Here is a 20,599-nt window from a genome sequence, read left to right on the forward strand (position 1 = left end):
TTCATGTTTAATCAACAAGAAGCATTTGGACAAAAGAGTGTAAATAGTTGTTTGAAAAGGCTGTTAAAAAATTACACTGAAAGAGCAACACATCAAATAATGAAAATCATATAACCATTATATTTACAAAAATGATTTCACATCTATTCATATATAGTTTTAGTTCGATTAATTTGCATTCACTATGAACTATAATGATCTGAAATAACAAAATAAATTGAATTGTTTTTAAACATTATAAATCTTCTAGCTTTTAAATAAATATTCTTATAGAATGCAGAACTATTTGTAGAAATTATCAAAAGCCAAAAACTATCATAACATTGTAGTGGAGTTTCTTTAGATTTTGATTTTCCTAAGATAGCAATTGAAACCTCTTAAATAAAGTTAACTATAACTAAACTATCTTATTTGTTTCTATTTTGTGTTTGTGTAAGGTAATCTTCCAATAGTTGCCAAAATAATTGCTACAAGTGCAGAAAATTGGAGAAGACAAGTTATTTTCAGCATTAACATAAATTGGTGAGTATTTCATTTGTAGCTAAGCTTAATAGAAAGTATCAAATTTTGATGAATTATTTGTTTATTATATAAATTTGAAAAATATTGTGAAATTAAATATATTAATCCCCGAAATTATAAAGATATATGAGTTCAATTTTCATAATTTCCCGATAATTTGTATCAGTTTAGTAAAATTATACAGATAAAAAAGCTCACTTGTTTGAAGCAGATAATTTTATTGTATACATTTTGATTCTGATAAATATTAAAGTTAAAAAAAAACTGATATAAATTTACACTGAAGTAATTTATCCGAAGTAGTTGATATATATATAAATTTTTGAAATTGAGGTCGCTCCACTAACTGTCTTATAGCACCTATGCTACTTTATCGAACACTTAAATATAAGTAATCATTTAAATATATGAAAATATACTTTTCATTTAAAATATGTATTGCATACAATAAATTTTCATACAATAAACAAAAAAAAACAGATTTGCTATTAATTTTATGGAAAAAATGTTCTGATGTGATTGATTTAATTTACGTTATTAAAATGAATTGTTTAATAAATAACCAAATCAAAACAATCTAAAAATATTACTGCGTGTTTATAATTTTTTTATCATTACCATTTTGTAATAATTCCTATTATTGTTAATTCTTTTAAAAATAAAAAAACCGCATCTTCTTTAAACAAAAACTTTATTTAATTATCATAGTTATTTTTCACTGATAATTATTTATCCTATTATTTAATTCCTACTTTTTTATAAAAACTGTGTTGACTGAATCAACATTAGTTTTGTTTGGAAATTCAATTGCAGATAAAAATATTTAATCCGTTTTATTTTTCATGAAGATTTTTAAGCAAAACAAGCTCTCTTGAATGACACTTGTCAAGCAAATAACTTTTAAGTTTTGAAAAATTTAGATTTCCTATTTAGAGAAAGATACATGCATTTTCCATTTATTGAATATTTATAGAATATGTTTTATAATATATATTCTTTTAAAAATAACATTCTTGAAAGTGATATATTCATTGCTTTAAACTTTTCACAGTTTATTTAAAAAACATTTGAAATATTTATTTTCGGGCCACGTTTTATACACAGAAATGTACTTAGAATTTTTCCTAAGCCTCTACTACAGAACCACTGACAACTTCCAAATAAGTTTATCGATAGATGGAAGTTTGAAAAATTCCCCTCAACTCACGTTTCTCAACGGTAAGATTAATATCGCATGCACGGAATTTCATATTTCATTAACCACTCAAAGACACGGCTACACACTGTTTTATACGAAACTTACTGAATTTGTTAAATGGACGCATTTTTCATTTTCAGAATGGAACTTGGGTGCTTGTTATTAAAGCATCATCTCTCTGATCGCTAAGTGATTTTGTAGTTTTCGAAGGAGCCTCTTCAAAGCGCACATCGAACAGCTGCTTGACAAGAACGTCGCTGTCATCGTAAGGTTCATAAGCCTTCGTGCCGCCATTTGATTGCCTTTGGAAATTTTGCACTTCGCTAAGAGATGGCGCCACGGTATGATCATTAGTCGTGAAAGAATCGCTGGAACTCAAATCACCTGCAGCAGCTCCGTTTTCTTCGTAATCGAATTCGCTATCATGGTAACTTTCGGTGGATTGTCCTGCAAGAAGAAATTATAAAATGTATAAAAAATTATTGAATTTTAAATAGAAATACAGTGGTGGCCAAGATTGTGGACACTTCTGAAAACTTTTGTTTTCTAACTTTGTATGATTATAGAAAATATTACGTTTCACAAAATGCAAAGTCTTGTATATCATTTTAAAGATAATTTGATATTTATTTCAATAGAAAAACAAACAATTCAAAATATTTTCCAATACAAAAAAGTTGAACGGCAATAATCATCAAGATACATTAGATGCTGATGACTACAGTGTGTTATCAGTACTTAGTAGAGTAGACTTTATTTTTTATTACAGCTTCACATAGATATTTCATTGAGTCGACGAGAGTTTTAATCTCTTCATTCGTTATTAAATGATGCCAGGAAAATATTATAGCCTCAATTAGTTCTCTTTTATTTGATGCACGCCTCATTCGTACAAGAATTTCCAAACGGAACCATAAGTTCTCAATAGGATTGAGGTTAGGACTGTTACTTGATCATGATAACAATTCACTTATCTTTGTACTAAACAATTCTTTCGATGTTTTTGCTGTGTGACAAGGTGCTTAATCCTGCTGAAAAATAGATGATGTGTTCTAGGGAAAGAGATCACTGATGGAAGGTATAAGTTGTTGCTCTAGAAAAATACCACTGTATTTTCTTGCATTTAATGTTCCATCGATAACATGAAGGCTATCAATACCGTCTGCAGATATGTATGACCAAATCATAACATTAACTGAATTCTTCAGAATTTTCTGAATGCAGTCAGGATATAGCTTTTCATCTATTCTACGTCTTGCACATTTTAACCCATCACTACCCAATAACAATATCTTTGTTTCATCACTCCATATAACTTGTGACCACTGATCATCTGCCAAATTAATATATTCCTTTGCTCATTGTAAGATTTTCATGTGCTGCTGTAAATTAAGAAAAGGCTTTTTTTTCGAGGAATTGTACCTCTTAGGCCAACATCTAATATTCTTCTCCTGATTGTTCTTGCCAGTATCATTCAATCGCCAGCATCATTCAATTGACTTCTGATGGCCTCTGAAGATATTCTTCTAACATGCAGACTTAGACTTTTTATTCTGCTGCCATCAACAGATATGGTGTACCTTTTTCAGCCATTTCCTGATTTATTTTTTTATTGGATTTGTCTCCTGATATCGTAAAAAAAACTCTTGGACTCCAGTCACTGAACCACCCACCTGTCTTACAATTTCAGCATCGGAAAAACCACATTTTTGAACACGATAATTTTAATTCCCTTTCTAGGTGTCCTATCTATACTTTTATTTGATGCCATTGCGTCTTAACTAAATATAAGAAATATTTACAAAAATTTCTGCTAAATATTAAAATGTTTAAACAAATTTCTTGCTTGCAACTTGATTAGAGGAAAACAGTCTTCCTTATAAAGAACAATGACTTGTTCCAACTTTAAACATGATGTCAGCCTCTGCTGGCAGTTATTAATATTTGATTGGTTTCCGGAACAAGAACAGTGATTTGTCAGGAAAGTTAGAAATTACAGTCCACTTCATCACTACGTATGTTCCACAGATTAAATCAAGTATAACTTTTTTTGTAATGCAAATATTTCAATCTAGCCTTTAGTATTGAATTCAATATTAAATTCTCTTTAAAATGATATGCAAAAGTTAATTGTGTGAAACGTGACATTTTCTATAAGCATACAAGTAAAAAAACATAAAGATTTTCATAAGTGTCCACAATTTTGGCCACCACTGTAAATTTTTTTCCAATGGAAATATTTTAAAGATGTATCTCAAGCAATTAAAGAAACGTTATTTGAATTTACAGATTCTGTTCAGATATTCTAAAAAAATTATTTGATTAAGATCTCAAATACAATAAAATTTTTAAAAAAGGTGCAAGAGAATTGCCAATCTTTCGTCTAAAACACCATAATATGAATTTTGGTTTGATTTGTCTGTTTCATTTTTATCTATTTTAATTGAATTATTAGAAGCCTTTAGATTATCACAATTATTATATCACTCTAATTTACGTAAGTTTTCCAAGTAAAAGTATTGTTTATTAAAAAAAAAACATATACAACGTTTTGAAATATTATAAAGCATTACCTTGTAATAAATTTAAAAAAATCCAATTTATTTTTATTTAGTAGCTCACAATAATAATATTATCAAAAAAATTTCTCTTGAATTATTCATATAATCTTTTGAGAGTGGTCATATACAGTGAAAACATTGCTACAAATTATGCTTAAACCTAATTTTGAAACTTTTTTCTAGAATCTGAGAGAAAGACTACATGGAAACAAAATTAGTATCACAAGAAAATCAATCTTTTGATCTTTGAATTTGAAGCAAAACTTATTTTTGTGTATAATGTGCTTGTTATTTAACAAAAAGTTAATTATTCAGAGAACATGCATGTTCTTAAATTAGTTTCATACAGATTACAAAATTTGCACCAAACAGACAAATAAGAGAGCGAGTTCATATACCATTGTCATCCAGTTCTGAAATGTGGTTAAAATTTCAAATCACTAGCTCTTCGGAAAGTTAATTTTAAATCGATTGCAAAATTTTTATTGAACAGACAAACAGACGGACAGAAGTAAGGTAAGGGAGGTTATAAAAATGTGTTAAAATAGGACAAATTTAATAAAATGCACCAGAATCTTACCTGATTCTGGTGCACTTTGCTTCCATAGATTGATCAAATCTTCTTCTGTACCGCCAACAGTGCGAAGCTTCTTAATCTGAAAAAAGAATTACAAAATTAGAAATGATGTAAGAAAAGATTGATTCAATGACCGGCGTGCTGGCCTAGGAGTAGTGCGTCTTCCCCGTGATCTAGGCGTCCCGGGCTCTAGTCCTGGTTCGGGCATGTTTGTTCTCTATAATGTGTTCTATCTGTCAGGTTTATGAAATATCCCCCCCCCCCCCCCCAACTGTAAAAAGGAATTGTGCAAGCGAGTGTGTGAGTGTCATCTTCATATGAGCTAGAAGTCAAACTTCTGCCCTCGGTTGCTCATGGGTCCGTACCCTCAGAAGCTACTGCACCCCCTTTCCATGGTAACGCAGATACGACATCATAATCATTATCTATTCAATGAAACCAAATTCGCTGAAAAACATACTAAATATTATTGAAAAAAAAAAATAACAATAATTTGGTCTCAAATCATGGTTTTCGTTCACCAAACTTAAACAAACTGATAAAAGCTTCCGTCTTTTTAAACGTATTTTAAATTTTGTTTTCCAAGAGGAAATGTATGTAGTCACAGAAAAAAAGTCAAACAAATGCAGAGTTATAAGTAGTCAAAAAATGTAGTAGTCAAAAAAAGTCAAGCAAATGTAGTAGTCAATTTCAGAATATTTAAAAATTTCAGAGAATAGAAAGTAATGAAACTAGAAAACGATTGCAAATTTCTTTTGAAGTAAAATGTGGACATGAAATCAAGAGCATTACATTATTTATTTCAACAATAAAGAAATGTTTAGGAAAAAATTCTCTGTCATATTTTTCAGCCACTATAAAATGTTTTAGTTTAAATTTATTTTATTTTATATTAATTGCTGAATTATGCGGAATTTTTGATTAATTTATACAATGTGCTTCGACAATATTATTTATATATTTTTTGTAATTAAATATGTAAATAAAATCATGCATTTTGGAAATAGTTATGACAGTTGTTAGAGAATCCAAGATTTCATCAAAATTTCATCTATATTTAACAAACTTTTCACATTTTTCAAAAATAAAATTGTTCAAAATATTAATTAAAAAGTGTTAAGCAAATATAATTCTGAGTTCCTGACTGAATAGAAACGAGTTTAAATAAAAGCAAAGATAGAGTTTACTAACAGAACATATAATTTACTTTTTTTTATATTTGAATTAGAACTTTCATTAGAAAATGCCAGGTTCATAACTTTTAAAAACCAAATTATAAATAAGACTGATGGTTGCATTTATCAGTGCTGCCTGTTGTGTGAACCCAACACCAGTCATATTTTATTGCTCCTATTATTAAATTTCCTTGGTTGCGAATTTCTATCAGATCTGAATCAAATAATCTTTTGGGATTACTTCGAAAATCACGTGCATTAAATAATTCGAAAAAAAAAACAAAAAACCCGAGCATTAAAACGTGTTAACTACTCACGTTGTTAGGTTTCGACTTTTAGCAACTTCCTGTAATCTTACTAAATCTTTTCAACTGATTATGACTACTGTTTCCACAGTAAAGGAATATTGATATGATTTCAGGATGATAATTATAGTAATATGATTCAGTTGAAGGTCTACATCTGATTAAGAACACATGTTTAATAAATCATCTAAACAGATCGTTTTTGAATGCATTGCAAATTATTTGCTTAATACATGGTTATTCAAAACTTAGGGATATATCTTAATTTATAATAAAGGAAATACAGAAAAGTCTCTAGATAGAGGAAAATCATAATTTCATTTCAGGTATTCGTTTAATCTCAGTAAAAGAGGTATTGATGTTTGCTCATGAAAAAAACGGTGACTCCTCAGAAAGATTGTTATTTTGTATGGTGTGGGATGCAAAGAGTGAATCCATTGTTGCAAAATAACGTCCCTATGAGCAGGAAATATCCAACAATATTATTGCGATATCAAAATATTGTGAACCATTTAGAATATTGAATGATATCGTGAAGACATTGCACAATATCTTGTACTAATTTCGTTGTCAATTTTGTCAAAAGGCGTCTGGTCATAAATGGATTTATAGATGGTACAAGAAATTCGCAGAAAATAGCTGTATATGCGAAGAAAAAAAAACACTGGTTGCCCTCGTATGCCAGATGATAAGGTTGATAATTGCTTTCGATCATAACTGTATCTGAGATAATACATAAAACACTACGTATATGTATCACTTATGTTTACTATTTTTTTAAATCCATGAAATTAATCCTTTCTAGGGCCGTGGGAACTATGCTTCCCACCAAATTTATCAATCTTTGTATGAAATTATGTAGGTTGGCATAAGTTCTGACAAATTTTTTTAGTAAGTCAGAAACTTAGATGCTTCAGTTCTTTATCTCAGACAAAATCATGTGTCCTGATTTGTTAAGTAATTATTAATTAACCAAATTAATTAATTAATCAAATTAAATTTATTTCATAAGCTAAATGAATCCCTTTTCTTATTCTAATTTCAAGCCTAAAAATATTTTAACATAATTTGACTAGAAAAAAATGGCCCTTTAAAGGGTTAAATTGTTACAGAAATAAGTTATTTCATAAGTGGAAACAAATGGAATTTCGATTAGTCGTATAATAAATGGAGCTCATATTCAATGCATAGATTGAAATTTTTCCTCTATCCAGCAGTTCATTGTATATATCTCTATTAATTGTCATTCATTAGAAATAAATATTTCAAATTTATTCCTTTTTTAATTCTGTATTAAGTTAATATTTTTGAAATTTGAGCATAGACATTCCACTTAGATATGCTTATTTTGTACTTTACAAAGTACTTTACAAATTTTAGAGAGAAGCTACAATTTTATATTGATTTTTGAAAGCTTTCGATGGAAAGGTATATAAAACCTTATTTATGTAACTTATAAGTCTCAATTCAAAAATAAATTTATAATGCTTTATGCTCAATTCTTTCAAATTCATCATTAATTAGGTGAAATTTAAACGATTATTGCCAAAAATAGACAATTCGTAGGAAACTTTTCACATACGCACCTCAGGGGCTAGTTCTTCCAAAAGAGCTTTCCTGATTCTCTCCTGAAAAGAGAAAGCAATAAATAAGAGATAAGATGCAGCTTAAAAATAGTCTAAAAATAACTAAATTAAGAAGGGTTCTTTTATTTGTTGTGTTAAAAAGGAAGAGCAAATGTTTTATAACTACTGTTTATCAATTATAGAAATTCGTATTTCCTTTTAGTTAAATAAGGAGGATATAATAAATGAAGTATTATTATTAGTTGTCTTTAAAACGGGAGATTCTGAATGATCTTTCAACAATTTTTTAATAAAACGGGATCGGTTAATGTGCTGTTTCCTTTTGTGATTTCAAGGTTCTTGTTTTTCATCCATTTTCGTCAAATTTTCATTTTTAAAGCTATTCGATATTAATTCCTTGAACTTTTTGCAATAAAAATAATTGAATATTTTAATTACTGGGAAACAAATTATGCTAATTTTTTCCACAAAATTTCATTTTACTATTTTGTATTTCTACGAACTCTACAATTCTCATATATCATTAAATACATTATATGAATTTTTGATTATATAGCGTATGTATTATTTTTAATAATAAACTGAAAACTAACTTTCAAAATTTTTTGTTGGATCCTTTCATCTTCAAGATGTTTATCATAAGAATGCAGTTGCTGAACCAATGCATCATCTTCTTGGGCGGGACTCGGTCTTTTCTCTGTAGCACTGCGTGCAGTCGCTTGTCGATTTATAGCCTTCTCACACGCTATACTTGAACTGCAATCAGGCGGTGAACTTAAAACGATTCCATTGTCATAAGGTTGTTTGCCAAGAAAAGAGGAATCACCGTTTTGTTGCTTTACTGTCTTGTCTTCGGATTCTTGGTGGCCATCATCTTTTTCTTTTAGAATAAGCTCTGGATGATTGGCAGCAGCAGATTCAGAAGTTGGGATGGAATCGACGAGTTTTCCTGCTGCTTCGGGTTTGCTAGAGACAGAATTAGCAGTAGAAGATGGCACCTCAGAGACAGAAAGTACATTCCTCTCCGCAGAAGCATCGGACATAGACTCTTCTCTCCAAGCACCTGTTGAAAGCGGATGGGAACTTTGATTGTCTGCTGTTTGTGATTCTATCTCATCAGATTGGTGGCCGGGGTCGCTGGTATCTGCTCGCTTCTGCAGAGAACTAGGCCAGCTTTCGTCGACAAAGTATAACTCTTGCTGCGGATTTTTCACAGGGTCGTTCAGAATCGAATCTTTTCTCCTATTCACGTCATCTTCTCCCGGCAGGCACTCATAGTTGCGCGACTCCGGGTGTGTACGCAGGTGTTCCGCCAGGGCCTTGATGCGATAAATGAAAGTTAGGATCCATTCTCTCTCGCGCCGGTCTCGAACTTGCTGCAACATCTTGGTGGCATCGGAAAGTAAGGAAGACATGTTGCGCGATACGAAGAAATGGAAGCAGCTTTTGGGTCTTTCGTTCTCCTCAAAGTGGGTGACTTCCATTGGATGAAACTTATCGGCGCCAGACATATGGTAGGCAAGAGGCTAGAAAAAATAATTACAGTTAAAGAATTAAAAATGCATTTTTGGTATCAATATATTCACGCAGATCTATGAATTACAATGAACCTTTTTTTGATGCAACTATTGAATTTTTTTGCAAGAATGGCATTAGGCCCATTTATTTCTAACTTTTAACTAATCCTTTTTACTAAGCAAGTTGAAATAAAAAGACCATATGTCAGCAAAAAGCAAAAAAGAACAAAATTTGTTATAGAGCCTAAGAGTATAGTTAAGTGGCATTTGGGGAGATTGGAAATACTATTTGTTGATACTTTAAGAAGAAAAAAAAAAGAAAGACATTAAAAGAAGCCTCTCATACTGATTTCATGAGTCGCTGATGGATTCAAGATTCAAAAAACATCGAAGTCAAATAGCAAATTTGCGTATACCCTACAATTCCTTGCGTTTGTGTTGTTTCATATTCCAGTAGATTATGTCGTATAGAAACGATGTTATTACATGTAATTTCATTCATTCAATTAGATGAATCTCTCGAGGGCTCTCTGCTATGTTTTAGAGCTATAATTGTCAGTTTCGTTTCAATAGTCGATATGCATTTTTTTTTTAAATTACTGACAGCATTAATGAACTGTGAAATTGTATAACAAATAATTGCTTTCATCTTTCATTCTAACGTCTCTTTTTGTTGTTATTTTAAATATTATTATGGAAACTCCAAATCCATCGAATGAGTATATGTTACAAAATTCCAACATATCCACTAAGGAATAGTGACGCTTTTTTCCATAAAAACATGAATACACAGTAGTAAAATACAGCCGGAGTGTACACAAGAACAGCATATGTAGTAAACAGTATAACACATGTAGATAATTATTATTAAACAATCGCAACATCATAAAGCGTTCAGAAAACTCGCAGGAAATCAACGCTAAAAAGAAAGGCACAGCTCTCTCACTTCTCTTGACTTTCTATTGATTCATTCTCTTTGATATTTACAGTTTCCATGACAAGGCATCGAATGTTTTAGAACAGACGCCAGAACTCGAATCCTAAAGGAAATATCAGTAAGATTTACAGATATTCAGTACTCTCCGCTTTTGACATCAAACACACCGAATTCTTCGTGAAGCCGCTAAATTGGTCATCTAGGGTCGTCGTCTGAGGATTAATGAATCGTTTAATATATATGCAATTGCGCATGGAAACTATGTTACAAATTCTTAACAATATGTTGTTAAGGTAGTTGTGAGTATTTGATTTCCAATATTTTAAGTTTCATATTGGTGAATTCATTTTTTGAAGACCTGATTTTCAAATTTTATTAGTATTTTACAAATTTAGACTGAATTAAATAATACAATAATAATTCTATATTCTTTAAGATTTTAAGGTTCCAAATTTCATCTAACAATTTTAAATTAAAAATATTTATCAATAAAAGAAAATATCTTTGTCAATTTGATTCGATTCATTCTTACAAATGTTAAAGAATTTTTAGAAACTAATCTAACTAATTTTTAGAACCATATATATATATATATATATATATAGAGAGTATTATAAATTCATTATGGCTCAAATATTTATACGACAAAACTCCGTCTCTAGTTAAAAGTCATTTTAATCATAAAAAGTCATTTTTGATATTTATTTTAGACAGACAAGAAATAAATTTGTTTAGCATATTTATTGAGTTCTTCGACTCCACAAAATCTTTCGTGGGATCAGTGCTTTACAGCATAGAAAGCATAAACAAAGCACAAAACTAATTTAAAGGACATGGATTAATTACTTAATCGAATACAGATGAGATTGATTTGCATAAACATTTCCGAAACAGTGTCCTAAAAAGAGATAAGATAACAGTGTCCTAAAAATCACTGCAGTCAAACTAATAGCAGGAGAGATTAATGCACTAATTAATTTTTGAGATCAATGCAGGAAATCAATGCACCATCTAATTTATTTGCTGTCAAAATTTGACATTGAGATAATTTTAAGCCAAATAAAAGTGGTTCCCATCCTCAGGTTGCTGGTACTTTTAGCAGGGTAATGCTAACTAGAAGATCAAAAATCAAAACAAACCTTATAAATATTGCAATGCATCTACTAAAACGTCAATAAATGGAATGAATGACTTTAAAATGAGAATTCCGTTTGTTACTTTTTAATTATAGTTCCTTCTATTTTTTTTTCCATCCTATACGATGACGAAAAAATATAAATTATAAAAAGGGAAAATTGGAATTGTTCAAAAAATTTGATCTCGAAATTTTGAGCAACAACACTCTCTAGATTTTAGATTTTACTTCCCCCCCCCCTCCTCCGAATTTTTGGAATTAATTTCTTTCCATCTGTGAATTCGATAATTCAAAAATGCAAAAAGTTAAAAGAATGAAGTTAGGCATTTAGTTTTATCACAAGACATGCAGAATTGATGACAAGGTCATAATTGGTAAATGAGTAAAACTTTGTTTTAAAAAAGCTTTCTTATTCTCTTCGCAATTATGTAAATGCAAATATACATGTATTTTTGTATAATGAGACTCAGAAATAGAAGAAGAATACTCCTGTTTTTAACTATATATTAAAAGAATAATTAAATTTTGTATTACTGCATATTTATGACATTAACCCTTTGATTTTGAATTATTTAATATTTTTACTTAATTTCAAATTTAAAACTAAAATTTTAGTAATTCGATCAGAGTGTCATTATATGGGGAGGGAATAAAGTGTAAAAGAATTAAATATTAAATGAAAGCAAAATATTAGACATTTCTTGATGAAGTAATAAATTGCTTGAAATCTGTGTTATAGAAAACTCTGGAAAAAAAATGTGTTTATAAATTTATGCTACGCAGAAGGAGCATAAAACATTTATGAGTATGAATAGTGTATTATTATTAATCGTTCAATTTTCAATTTCTCGAAAACTCTCTAAATGATCCTTTTCTTTCTTTTACATATAAAATAAATATGAATTTTTTTTTCATATTTAACACAGAATTTTGGAAAAATGTGTTTATAACTTTATGTTAAGCAAAGAAACATAAATCAGTATGGAAATGAATGCTGCATTGCTATCAATGATTCGATTTGTAATTTCTTTGAAAATTCAACAAAAAGGATATTTTCCTTTTTATATATATATAAATTCAATAATGATTTCTTCATATTTAATAAATAAAGCGTCTTCAATTTCGGTTAAAATTTGCAAAAAATTATTAGTGTTTAAAATATTGAATTATGTTTACTATACACCTCTATTTTATGAAAAACTTTCGTTGCTTGTATAATTTTAATTGAAAATATTCATACTATCTAAATTATTTTTCGCAACTGTATGTAGTTCTCAATTTCAATTTCCACATCACAATCTTTATAGTATATAGCATAATATTCATCATCATCTAGAATTATAATGGCATAATTTGTTTCTTTTTATGAAACTATTGTTCTTATTGCTAATTTTGATTAAAAAGAATCTTAGAATACAATTAAAGTCTTTTTAAATGTACCCAATTTTAATTTAACAGATATTCTTATTATAGAAAAACAATGTGTATGTTTAAGCACAAAGCATTAAATTATTCTTAATAAAAGTAAATTCAAACTGAAATCCTTTCGGAAAATAAACTCACTTCAATGTCCCCGACGGGCATCTCCTCAGCTGGGTAGGTCAGACCTATAAATAGAGATTTAATAATGAAAAATTTTACACATTTAAAAAAGATATAATAATTTCTTTTCGCATGCTTTAAATTTTTACATGTAAAAATCAGTTACTTGCTTTTATATAATATAATAATTTCTGTTTGAAAGCAAAATTAGGAATTTTTTTAGGTGCAAAATTAGTTATCCTTTTCTACATTCTGTAACAGGACTTTTCAATAAGGAAATTAGTTACTTATTTTTTCTATCAAAATTTTTAGTAAAAGCTTACATATGGGTTACACATCATGGTATATCAAAAATTGCACATTTTTCTATCAATTGCACATTTTACTTTTGTACTATATATAGCACGATACATAATAATATTAGTTTTCTTTTTTTAATTGAAATTTGTTCAGAAGCACTAAAAACATCCAATTAATAAATATTAGAATATTTTTAAAATTAAATATTTTAATTTAAAGTTTATTAATCAATATTACAAACATAAATATATTGATTTAGAGGTAAATTATATTAGATGTTTGTATTATATGATGCATGATTGCAACATTATTTTCTTATTATTGTGTCTAAAAGAACATTACAAGGGGGAAGAGGAACCCATCTTATATTTAATTTCATAAAACGTACCGTAATTCTTATAACTTTGTTGTCATTAACAATAGTAGCCCCAGTAAGAATTTCAAATGCTAATATTTCTGAAGATATGGAGGAAATCATTAAATTTCCTTTGTTTACAGACATTTAATGAAATTGTCAATCACATCGTGTTTCTATTCTCAAAGGGCTCAATAAAGGAAATATTATTATGGAAAACATTCATTTACAAAACATCGAACTTTTAGAATGTCAAGAAATGACTGAAAATAAATTACAAAATACCATCTTTACAAAACATGAAAAAAATCAAGTCAAATAAAAGTGTTTAAAATTATTGAAATTCTGAATCTTTAAATGATTTTCAAATCAATGCAAAATTATTCCTGAATGACGCAACTGAGGATAATATAAAAAATACAACTGATACATGATTAAGAGAAATCAGAAGTAAGAAATGAAATCAGCGTTTGAGTATTTTTATGCTCATATTTTGGAAAAGATTGCTTCGGGAAAAGTAGATGTCCTTTTATATATTATAGTTATATATCAGTAGCACATAAAAATTGCGAAATAGCTCACATATTTATTGCTAAATACAAAGAGCACACAGTGAAAGCGCATAAATTTATTTAAAAAAAATTAATACTAAAATTGCTTTTTATTTGGAAGTGAAATAAATGCATTAGTAATAATTAAATATTGAAGCATCATCCTAATTATAATAATATTTAATTTCTATGAATTTAATGATTTGGATCTTTTTCAATGATCTTAATTTTAGATCTTTATCAAAGGATAATAGCTATCGTCTAAAGATATCAATTCTTGTTTTCCAGCTTATTTATTACATCTTCCTCAAGGTAATAGAAATCATTGCTTAATAAAGTTGATTCAGCATTTTTATACATATATCCATTACAATAGTAAATTTTACTATGCACTTTATTATGCATATCAATATATTTTCTCTTATGCAAAGAATCATCTCAGAGAAGTTAAATTCAATGAAAATAAGAATTCAAAATTCCAATGCCTATTTTTAGCATATTATTATTATCATAAGCCTAATAAATTCATAAAAAAACTATTTTACTTTTTTCATAACTTCTTATTAAATTTACTTGTAACATCCTTAATATACCTAAAATTTAAATTCATATATTTATTAAATACCTGACTGAATAGTAATAATCAATTTTACTATGGTAAAACAAAATTTTAAGAAGATTGTTTCAATGAAAATAGAAATTTTCGATGACGTTTGATAATAATTAAAAAAGTTTGCAGTCATTCAAAATTATATAAAATCTTATCTAGAATTGTTCGTGCCCTGCACATAAGTAAGTAACGGTTCTTTCTTTCTTTTTAAATTATTATCATACAGTAAAATTTAAAAGACCTATTGCTTAAATAAAACGTGCCGGGCTTATTCTTGTTTGAGAGTATTTTTTTGGTTCATTTAGATGAAAGCTCTCAAATATCTTAAATAACGAATGAAGGGAAATGGATAAATTTTAAATGCATTAATTCAATCTTATGGCTAAAGAATCTCTGCTTGAAAGAAAAAATAAATATTCATTGAATGGTTTGTCAAATTCAATATTCATTTTTATGGCAATGCCTTTTAGATTAAAAAAATGAACCTTAGTGGTATTTTCTTGAAAATTAAACCCATAATGATGTAGCATAAAATGTCACTTTATACATTATTAAATTAGTAAAAATCCGTTTTGCTCCCATTTTCAGACGTTATCGCCGAAAAACGCCAAATTTTTATTAATTTCTCCCAATTTAAATTCTAATTAAAACATTCAATCTAAAAAAATCGCTCCGAGATGTACACACACACACACACACACACACACACACACACACACACACACACACACACACACACACACAAAAGCGGGGTCTGTCATTTAAATATTGGCGAAGTTTGTTATGCTTGTTGTTCAATGTTGGAAATATTTCTCTTGCACCTTCTAAAACAATTATATCAATTCGTGTGTACTATTTTAAAAAATACATACTTTAAAACATTATTTTTATTTTTCGTTTCTTCATCCAATATTATGAGATGTTTTTTTAAAGATAAATTTTATCCAATTCTTCAAAATTTCGAATTTTTCTTCACATCGAAGTATAAATCAAATTTTTTATTTTGAAGTGGAAGTAATATTTTTTCTCATATAAATTAAATTTAAAATTTCAATCTTAGATATATATTTTTTTAAAACAAGATTTGACATACTTAACAGTTTTTCCTCAAACGCTCTATCTTATTAGGATTTGAGATTACAGAAAGGTAGGTAAGAAAATGAAAAATCATGATAAATTTGCATTGCTATGTTAAACATCATTTTATATTACTTTTAATGAATTCAAAATAAAGATTTTACCAAAGGTTTATATATTTAATTAAATGCAGAAAGGTATTTCCCAGTTTTGTGGTTAGTATTTATATTTCCCGAACTGAGTTTGCAGATGACACCACCGCCAATTTTCGGTTGTACACATGAGCATAAAAGCGATTCCTCAATAACTGTCATTACTAAGTAACCATTACATCTAGCACTGAGTATTCAATTTTGAATATCCAAACGCTTTCCTATAATCTCTTTCTTATTGCTGTGTGTAAATTCAACTTTTTTTAAAAAAAAAAACAATGTTATTAGATTTCAGTTTATTATGATATATCATAAAAGCAGTATTTTATATCATTAGTGCATCACTTGAGATTTCATAAGAGATTGATCATTATGGAATATTAGAATGCAATTTTCTCTTTACATTTACAAAAATGGGTCATCAAATAGTTAAGTTCATAAATTGAAAGTCCTGAATCCATTATTCATTTTAATTATCATCCTTGCTTTATGATGCAGCTGCGAACATTTCTATCCAGCTGCAACATTCGAAGCACAACTAAATGCGTGCAAATTTACGACTGTCTCCCGAACTGGCTAGCAGTTTCCTTTACTCCTGCTTAGTATCAAACGTTAAGAATCTGGAATTTCCCAAGGAAGCTTACCTGAAGGCAAGAGCAGACAACTAAATATGATCACAAGCGGATAATGTTTTGGATATTTGTCAGAGTCAGCCATGTCGCCGGACACTCTTAACTCTTTGCTCCGAATTCTTTTTTAAAATTAAAAGGAAAAAAATCGTTTGGAAGGGATAGATGAAGCGACGGGCAGGGGATGCACAATAAAGTGGGGATGTCGCAGGGCGATTCCAGCAGAAAATAGCTTGACGTCATCGATCGATAGAAAGCCCCATTTTTCAAGATGGCGCCCTCACGTGGAATTGCTTCGATGTGACCTTTAATCGAATTCTGCTGAGATCGGATCATGCGCATTGGAAACGTTGCTAAGGCCCGGAAACTTCTTGACTGTTAATTGTGCCCGGAAGTCCTGTATTTACTGTCTGGGATGAGATCAACAAAATCCTTTTAGCCTTTGGATGAAGAGATTAAATTTGAAGAATTCAGGTTTTCGCTGAGAACGAGAGGATATTGGACAAAATCCAGAATTAATGAATTTGAAAGAAATAAAAAGCAATTATATATTTAATTTTCAAAATAATTTAAAATACCCGGTGTCAGAGATAATAAATAATATATAATGCTAGAACTTTTTATTGTTAATTTTACTTTTTTGTGCATTAAGTGCACAAAGAAAAAATATAGCAATTATCAAAAAATTCAAACTCGAGATTTTGACGAAATTTTACGTTTTAGGCAAACCCGAATTCGAAAAAACACCTCTTTGAAGTTATGTGAACACGATAAATCAGAAACACTTTGAATAAGACGGATGATATTAGGTATATGGACTTAACATCAAATTTGTACATTTTTATTGAATCCATTCAGGAGAAATTTTTCTTTCTATTTGTTTGAATATAAGTTAATATGGTAATTGCAATATGAAGGAAGCTAAAATTGAGAGATAAAATTTGTTATTTATATTTAACATCTAAAGTGTAGATATGTGGGAAATTCGGAACTAGAACCGTCATAGGATTGATCGCCTATCGGTTTGTACTTTTACAAACATGTAAATACAATAATTCAAACACACATCTATTTAAATATATGAAATTAATATGCGATTTTACACTTGTGTACTACAATTGCACACTTGTGTCACATTTGGATTTCAGTTGGTTGAAAAAAAAAGATGTCCAAAATACAAATTCGGTATTCTGGTGCTTGTGTATTCATTGCATATCAACGATTAATCATGAAAGATCTCATGTTTATAGGTTATTTCGTAACTATTGTTCGCCAATGCATGTGATTAATGATATACAATCAATTAATAGAGAGTCTACGAGAAAGTCTGGGAAAACAATTTCAACTGGCTTCATCCCACTATTATAATTTCTTACACCTAAACAATTTCAGTTGAAACAATTTATTTTTTCCAGAAATTTCGTGAAGAATCTAAAAGAAAGCCCGTACCCCAAAATTGCAGTTGTCGTCTCGTATTGAATTCTGACGGTTAACTTACTGATGATTGAGATTTCAATAGAACCTTTTCTAATGAAAATAAAAAGGTAAATGCTTCTAAACTTTTAATATGGCCATTTAAATATATATGGTTGGTAGGTAAGATCTTTGGTTCTGTATTCCATACGTCATTCCCTCCGTCTCTCCCTTTCCCACACACATAGATTAAAAAGTAACCCTAACACACACATTTCGCCCATACGCGCTCACATGCATATATGCACGCAGACACACGTACTTGGACACATACGTACACATAAGTAAGTGCATGTGCATGTGAATATGTGTGTATTTGTACCAGATTGATTTCCAAATGGGTGCAGACGGTTTTAATGGAGCGCATATTTTTTTCCAGTGACTACCGAAATTGTTCTAAGATTATATCAATCTTGCAGGCCTGGAGAGTTCGTTTAAAAATTTATGATAATAAATATTGTTACGAATCTGTAATGCTGCTTCCCAGCATAGTTGGTTCCATCATCGGAAAGAATGTTTTACAGTCATCCGTATTGGACGGAGTCCGTCGGATGTCCCGGAGCTTGGTGACAAACTTGGCGACCATTTGGCGACTTAGTGATGAATTTGGCGACTTTGGCGCCAAAATAGATTATACCCGAAACATCGAGAATTTTCCCGATCCGTCCAGTAGGAACCGAGATACGCCTCGAACGTTCCTGATTGGCTGAGAGGCTTCTAGCCCCGCCCCCTGAGACCTATAAAAGGAGGCTGCCGCGGCTGCCAGGGTTGTCGTAGTCGGAACCGACGGTAAAAAACTGGCCTTCCAGAGATAAGCGGAGCAGCGACGGAGTGAAGCTAGTGCTGAACTAAGCTGTGTGCTATTGTCTGCAGTAGAGTCTGTTGTATGCTGCTGTTTATTATGCTACTGTGTATGCTGCACGTCTCGGCTGAAGATAATCGTCTTCTGTGCTGTATATAGTTGTCGTCTTTGTGTTGTCCTGTGTGTCTTCGTGTAAATAAACGTCGTTGTTTTATTTTCTACTGCCACCTGGTGATTGAGCGTTCTTCACACCATATAACCCCCACTATCCAAACGAACCCCGGAAATTTCGTAACAATATATTGATTGGCATGTAGTAAAATACTTTCAAGGAGTTGAGTGAATCAGACAAAACACTAGTAAAAAGTCATTTCCGAATTTTAGGAACAAGAAATCTGCAATACTGTAACATGCTTAGGGAGAGAAATGATCAATTTACTTTAGAAAGAGCATTCACCGATTTTTTTCTCGATATTTTCTTTGTCTGATTAAATTTATCTGCAATGTGAATTGAAAGCAGACTGGTTAGTATTTATTAATGGGGTGAAGTTTCTTGCAACAATACTTTTACAGTTTCAATGCAAAGAAATTCTTTTGATAGGTTATCTATACCACCAGTAAAGGAGTCACATTGACCTGACGGTAAGTTTTCAGCTTTGCGGTCTGAATTTTTCAGAATAGAGACTACATTCAAGAAAAGTGCAATCGGGTATATGGACCTGGCTCTCATTAAATTCGAAGACGAGTACAAGCATTCATCCACTATTCATTTTGGAGAAAATACAGAATCCCCTATCTTCTTCATACGACCAGGGTTCAAAATTATGAGTGCAAATACGGCCCCCAAAATAGCTTACTTGCTGCTTGAGATAGGATATTAATATAACCAAATCTTCCTCAAATCACAGGTTAATTTATTATGCATTCATATTAAGCAAGGACCTAATTTTATCTATTGATAATTCATACATTTCGTAGTATAGCAAGAAAATGAAATCTTACTTTCTATGTAGGTAAATAGATTTAAAAAAAATATTTTTTCGTCTTGTACGAAATAAATCACAAGCACAGCTGATCATAAAATAAATCGAAGTCGTTCAAGTCAAAGACTGTCCCAAGAAGAATAAACAAAGAAGGAATATCGCCTCGCTATCTTTTATTTTTTTCTCTTGTGCTATCGATTGCAGAAGTTCAGATAAAGCTCTGCTGCCAAGGATATCTCCCAGGACAAGCTTTCATTTGCAGGACAAACTCTATGAGATTTCGCCCCTGGAGATTCATCTTTTTCAATAGGTAACCATGGATACAAGGAAGTCTCTCCTTCGTCCGAAGCAAATAGCTTTTGGTTTTGATAGCGAATCAATACCTTCGTCTTGTTTTATTCGGATATCAATAAGGCGGGAGGGTGGAAACGGTTTTGTCGCCACCATATAAGTCTTCGCAGATGGAGTAGGGATTGGTGCCTGTTTTCCGTTTTGTGGTGATGCCGTGAGCGAAATTAAACATGTACCGTAGCACTCCTTTCTTCCGCATTATCCGGAAATGTTTAAATTATGTTTTTGTTTGAAATTGAGATGAATGTGAAATTTTATGCA

The 20,599-nt window shown here is 30.2% G+C and overlaps 1 protein-coding gene and 1 long non-coding RNA gene across 2 annotated transcripts in view; one reads left to right on the forward strand and one right to left on the reverse strand.

Annotated features, from left to right (window-relative positions):
- LOC129961706 (uncharacterized) overlaps positions 1–1,998 on the forward strand; it is a 14,299-nt gene extending 12,301 nt beyond the window's left edge. Inside the window, exons 2-3 of the long non-coding RNA XR_008783813.1 lie at positions 438–522; positions 1,861–1,998. This is a non-coding gene — a long non-coding RNA (uncharacterized LOC129961706). The remainder of the gene's footprint in view (positions 1–437; positions 523–1,860) is intronic.
- On the reverse strand, positions 1,615–16,934 carry LOC129961705 (uncharacterized). The gene is made up of 6 exons (XM_056075248.1): positions 16,745–16,934; positions 13,077–13,120; positions 8,518–9,450; positions 7,925–7,966; positions 4,862–4,937; positions 1,615–2,167 (listed from the first exon to the last, which is right to left on the reverse strand). The coding sequence occupies exons 1-6, from the start codon at positions 16,815–16,817 to the stop codon at positions 1,857–1,859; spliced, it is 1,479 nt and encodes a 492-aa protein (XP_055931223.1). The 5' UTR covers positions 16,818–16,934; the 3' UTR covers positions 1,615–1,856.
- Between the last annotated feature and the right edge of the window lie 3,665 nt (positions 16,935–20,599).

Source organism: Argiope bruennichi, chromosome 2, assembly GCF_947563725.1.
Source record: "Argiope bruennichi chromosome 2, qqArgBrue1.1, whole genome shotgun sequence".
Classification (NCBI taxonomy): Eukaryota; Metazoa; Arthropoda; class Arachnida; order Araneae; family Araneidae; genus Argiope; species Argiope bruennichi.